At 40.6% G+C, this 6,000-nt stretch overlaps 1 protein-coding gene across 1 annotated transcript in view; it reads left to right on the top strand.

The window, feature by feature from the left end:
- Window positions 1-1,295: 1,295 nt before the first annotated feature.
- cps1 (carbamoyl-phosphate synthase 1, mitochondrial) overlaps window positions 1,296-6,000 on the top strand; it is a 98,945-nt gene continuing 94,240 nt past the window's right edge. The window contains exon 1 of the mRNA XM_014173741.3: window positions 1,296-1,620. Coding sequence (XP_014029216.3) covers window positions 1,501-1,620 — 120 coding nt within the window. The 5' untranslated portion in view covers window positions 1,296-1,500. The remainder of the gene's footprint in view (window positions 1,621-6,000) is intronic.

Raw genomic sequence — 6,000 nt, 5'->3', positions numbered from 1 at the left:
AATTGAGTGACTGTCAGTGACTAACATAACAAGAGAAAAACTCCCTATGCAGAACCAAATGTCAAAATTGCACCTTTTTTTTTTATTCCCCGAGTGAGTTGATTGGGTGGAACCGTTTTACCGGCTTCTAACATGGACACACACACACACACACACACACACACACACACACACACACACACACACACACACACACACACACACACACACACACACATACACACACACACACACACACACACACACACACACACACACACACACACACACAGGGAGAGAGATAATGCTGAACCCAGCAGAGTGGCAGGCAGAGGCACAAGGTTGGTGAAAAAAGTAAAATGCAATTTATGTCAAAGCACCAAAGCAGTGTTAATAATATATGGTTAATTGGACTTATTTTCTTGTTATCTGCTCCATTAGACTATAGCCGATGATTCCCCATGGAGACGAACCATCCTGAAATGCAATCACATATAAACATGTACCACACATGTAATAAAGTGCCATGTTTGATGGAACTCACTAAATAAAGAAGAAACCTTTCTGCTAGTAGGTTATATTTAGATGTAGGATCTTAAAATGATCACTCTTTTGTAGATGGAGATGTAAACCTGTAGTGTATTTTAGTTTTAAAAGGGCTTCTAAAGTTTGTAGTGACCACTTTGATATTTCAGACTGGATTTTTTAAATGTATTTTATTTAACCTTTATTTAACTAGGCAAGTCAGTTAAGAACAAATTCATTATTTACAATGACGACCTACCCAGGCCAAATCCTTCTCTAACCCGTACAACGCTGGACCAATTGTGCGTCACCCTATGATTTGACCTAACAAAACATGTATCAACCCCTACAAAAGTGTCCATTAATTATAATCCACATAATAATGAATATTTCCTGTTGCTGCAGAGTTATTTTCCTGCTGCTGTTGCAAACTGGCTCAAATTAAGATCAGCATCTGTAACCTAGACCCTATTATATGGAGCGAAAGGTCAAGTTAGTCATGTTACAGTGAACTGAGTTCACATTAAAGTAATTTTTTCGTTGAGGGTTTATACATACTAGGAATATGTTGGAACCTAGTCGTAAAACAGCATACTTTATATAATACAAATATTCTGTGACTGTGACATATGCATCACGCAAAGCAAGCATGGCTGGTTCAATGCTAACAGCGCAGAATTTTTTACATTGTTTAATCCACCATGTTCACCGATTCACAGCCAATCAAAATGTTGAGCGGAAAGAAACGCGCCGAAAAAAACTACGTTGCAGCCAATTGCAGCCAACCCACGTTGATCGTCTGTTTGCATTCGGAGTTATCTGTCTGGAATCCTTTGGATGAGACACGCGGGCTGCTTGAGCCCAAATTCATTAATTTCAGTGGACCGCTCTTTCTCAATAGAAAAAACTTTGACAACAACACGTTCTGCACGGATTCATTTTTCCCTTGTAGGACAACACCTAACAGAGTCAGAATAAGTGAATTAAAGACGAAATATGACAAAAATATTGACAGCCTGCAACGTCGTCAAATCACTGAGGCAAGGATGGCTCGCAGCCAGAAGAAGTAGCAACCCTGCTTGTTTGAGGAGGTCTGCTAGGCTCTTCACTGTTAAGGTAATACATTCGCCAGCTAGCTAACCAGCTATATTGCTTTTCTTTCATTCTAAAACGTTTTAATTGAGGAGTAGACTTGCAATAGTTTGCGAAAGTTTGATGTCATTGACCATGCATTATAGCTAGCTAGGAATAAGCTAACGTAAGTTGTCATTCATTGTCAATAATAGCTAAAACAATTCATTGTTGAGGTAACTAACGTTAGCTAGCTAGCTAGCCCACTAATAAAGCATGCTCGAACTTGCTTCAGTCAGCTAAATGCAGTTGACAACAGGTCAACTTTCTCTTGCATTTGGAAAAAAAACACATGTCATGGAAACAGTCGTGTTCTTGTGTTGCAGTGGGGCCAATAAAATGAATGGATGGTGGCCAATCCCCTTGTGGTGTTGCGTCATGTTGATTTACTCGTTTGGGGTGCAGTTTGGCAAATCTGGCTAAGCAAAGATATTGCTCAACATTGCATGATTACTCAATGCAATATATTTCCATGAACTTTATCTATATTGGCATAACATTAAATGCCATTTTGTGATTTTTATAAATATGTGTAGGATACGGTATTGGGCTTTAACACCACACACACACTCACACTCTCTCACACACTCACGCTCTCTCACACACTCACGCTCTCTCACACACTCACACACTCACGCTCTCTCACACGCTCTCTCACACGCTCTCTCACACACTCTCTCACACACACACACACACACACACACACACACACACACACACACACACACACACACGTGGATAATCCTAGGCTAGGCCATGAAAAATAGAACAAGAGAATAGTCTACCTCAGCATTCACAACTGACCAGGAGAATATGGCCCCTCATTGAGTGGGTCAGGAGCTGGTGGTAGATAGCTACCTCTAGTTTCCTTTGTTACTGATGAATTAGGCTAAGCCTTCTCTCCATAACGATTTAAGATAGACAATAATATGCTGTCTTCACAGAAATGTTCCTTGCGTCGTAAAAACACCTCATACAAACAGTAAGGATTACCTACAGTGCATTCGGAAAGTATTCTGACCCCTTGAACTTTTCTACATTTTGTAACGTTACAGCCTTATTCTAAAATTGATGAAATTATTTTTTCGCCTCATCAATTTTGTCACAGCGTCCACAGAAGGTGGCGCCCCTCCCCGGTCGGGCGGTGCTCGGCGGTCGTCGTCGCCGGCCTACTAGCTGCCACCGATCTACGTTTCTGTGTCTTTTGGTTTTGTCTGTCTAGGTCCACACCTGTTCCTTGTTAGTCATTAGTGGGGGGGGAGGGGGGTATTTAGTTTGTCCTTTTTGTTTGGGAATTTGTGCGGGATTGTTTCATGTCAGGTCCTTTGTGACAGTTGGCATTTTGCGCTGCTTCAGCCACGCCGCGTATTTTTGGATTTAGGCATTAGGGTTGCCGGGCTGCGCCCCGTGTGTGTTGTATTTTGGAGCTGTCCTCCTGTCGGATATTCTGTGCACCCTGCCTTATGGCGACTTTATTTATCAGTGATTATTAAAACATCTGTTCAAACGGACCTCAGTCTCCTGCGCTTGACTCTACCCTTTCCTGCTATCAAGGATAGCTCTGACAAATTTACACACAATCTATCCTATCCCATAAAGACCCCAAAAAATTTGGTTTTTAAAAATGTCCTTTGCTATGAGACTTGAAATTGAGCACATGTGTATCCTGTTTCCATTTATCATCCTTGAAATGTTTCTGCAACTTGATTGGAGTCCACCTGTGGTAAATTCAATTGATTGGCCATGATATGGAAAGGCACACACCTGTCTATATAAGGTCCCACAGTTGACAGTGCATGTCAGAGCAAAAACCAAGCCATGAGGTCAAAGGAATTGACCATAGAGCTTCGAGACAGGATTGTATCGAGGCACAGCTCTGGGGAAGGGTACCAAAAAATGTCTGCAGCATTGAAGGTGCCCAAGAACACAGTGGCCTCCGTCATTCTTAAATGGGAAAATGTTTGAAAACACCAAGACTCTTCCTAGAGCTTGCCGCCCCCGGCCAAACTGAGAAATCGGGGAGGTGACCAAGAACCCGATGGTCACTCTGACAGAACTACAGAGTTCCTCTGTGGAGATGGGAGAACGTTCCAGAAGGACAACCATTTCTGCAGCACCCCACCAATCAGACCTTTATGGAAGCCACTCCTCAGCAAAAGGCACGACAGCTGCTTGGAGTTTGCCAAAAGGCACCTAAAGGACTTTGACCATGAGAAACAAGATTCTCTGGTCTAATGAAACCAAGATTTGACTCTTTGACCTGAATGCCAAGCATCACGTCTGGAGGAAACCTGGCACCATCCCTACGGTGAAGCATGGTGGTGGCAGCATCATGCTGTGGGGATGTTTTTCAGCGGCAGGGAATGGGAGACTAGTAAGGATCGAGGGAAAGATGAACGGAGCAAAGTACAGAGAGATCCTTGAGCCAACTTCGCCAAACGGAGGATGATTTAACAAAAGCGCATTTGCGAAAAAAGCACAATCGTTGCACAAATGTACCTAACCATAAACATCAATGCCTTTCTTAAAATCAATACACAGAGTTATATTTTTTTAAACCTGCATATTTAGTTAAAAGAAATCCAGGTTAGCAGGCAATATTAAATTAGGGAAATGTCACGTCCTGACCAGTAAAAGGGGTTATTTGTTATTGTAGTTTGGTTAGGGCGTGGCAGGGGGTGTTTGTTTTGTGTGGTTCGGGTTGTTTGGTTTATGTTCTACATTTTCTATTTCTATGTGTTTATCTAGTTTTTCTATTTCTATGTTGGGGTTTTGGTAGGACCTCCAATTAGAGTCAGCTGGTTGTCGTTGCCTCTAATTGGAGGCCATATTTAGTTGGGGTTTGTTTCACTTGTGTTTTGTGGGTGGTTGTTTCCTGTATAGTCTGTGCACCTTACGGGACTGTTTTCGGCGTTTGTTTTTGTTTAAGTGTGTTTTCTTTAATAAATAAGAAGATGTTCAATATATCCGCTGCATTTTGGTCCACTCCTTACGACGAACGTGACAGGAAATTGTGTCACTTCTCTTGCGTTCATTGCACGCAGAGTCAGGGCATATGCAACAGTTTGGTATATTCAACAGTTTGGGCCGCCTGGCTAGTTGCGAACTAATTTGCCAGAATTTTACATAATTATGACATAACGTTGAAGGCTGTGCAATGTAACAGGAATATTTACACTTATGGATGCCACCCGTTAGATAAAATACGGAACGGTTCCGTATTTCACTGAAAGAATAAACGTTTTGTTTTCGAAATGATAGTTTCCGGATTTGACGATATTAATGACCTAAGGCTCGTATTTCTGTGTGTTATTATGTTATAATTAAGTCTATGATCTATGATTTGATAGAGCAGTCTGACTGAGCGGTGGTAGGCAGCAGCAGGCTCGTAAGCGTTCATTCAAACAGCACTTTACTGCGTTTGCTAGCAGCTCTTAGTAATGTTTGAAGCACAGTGCTGTTTATGACTTCAAGCCTATCAACTCCCGAGATTAGGCTGGCAATACTAAACTGTCTAAAAGAACATCCAGTAGTCAAAGGTATATGAAATACAAATGGTATAGAGAGAAATAGTCGACTCGTCATAATTCCTATAATAATGACAACCTAAAACTAATTAACTGGAAAAATTGAAGACTCGTGTTTAAAAGGAACCACCAGCTTTCATATGTTCTCATGTTCTGAACAAGGAACTTAAATGTTAGCTTTTTTACATGGCACATATTGCACTTTTACTTTCTTCTCCAACACTGTGTTTTTGCATTATTTTAAACCAAATTTAACATGTTTCATTATTTATTTAATATTGATTTTATTTATGTATTATATTAAGTTAAAATAAAAGTGTGCATTGTTCATTCAGTATTGTTGTAATTGTCATTATTGCATATTTATAAAAATCGGACGATTTTAATCGTTATCGGCTTTTTTTGATCCTTCAATAATCGGTATCGACATTGAAAAATCATAATCAGTCGACCTCTAATCCGGACTATTTACATTGACACCCCCCCCCCCCCCTTTGATTTTACACTGCTGCTACTCGCTGTTTATTATCTATGCATAGTCACTTTACCTCTACCTACATGTACAAATTACCTCGACTAACCTGTACTCCCGCACATTGACATGTGTACCGGTACACTGTGTTTCTAGCCTCGTTAGTGAGTGATACTGAAAGTGGAAGATATGTCGTGGGGAAACTGCTTTTTTTTTACCTGATTTGTTCAATTTATCACCTAAAATGCAAATAAAACTCTCTAAAGAGTTTTTATATAATGACTCATTACATACCTATCTGATGGTTTTTGTTGAATTTGAATTGGGGTTTTAGGGCGGCGCTAAAGTTATCTTCACAAGTAAACT

The sequence above is a fragment of the Salmo salar genome, chromosome 25 (assembly GCF_965601325.2).
Source record: "Salmo salar chromosome 25, fSalSal1, whole genome shotgun sequence".
Lineage (NCBI taxonomy): Eukaryota > Metazoa > Chordata > Actinopteri > Salmoniformes > Salmonidae > Salmo > Salmo salar.
The sequence above is the reverse complement of the archived record's forward strand: the minus strand, read 5'-3'. Positions and strand labels throughout refer to the sequence as shown.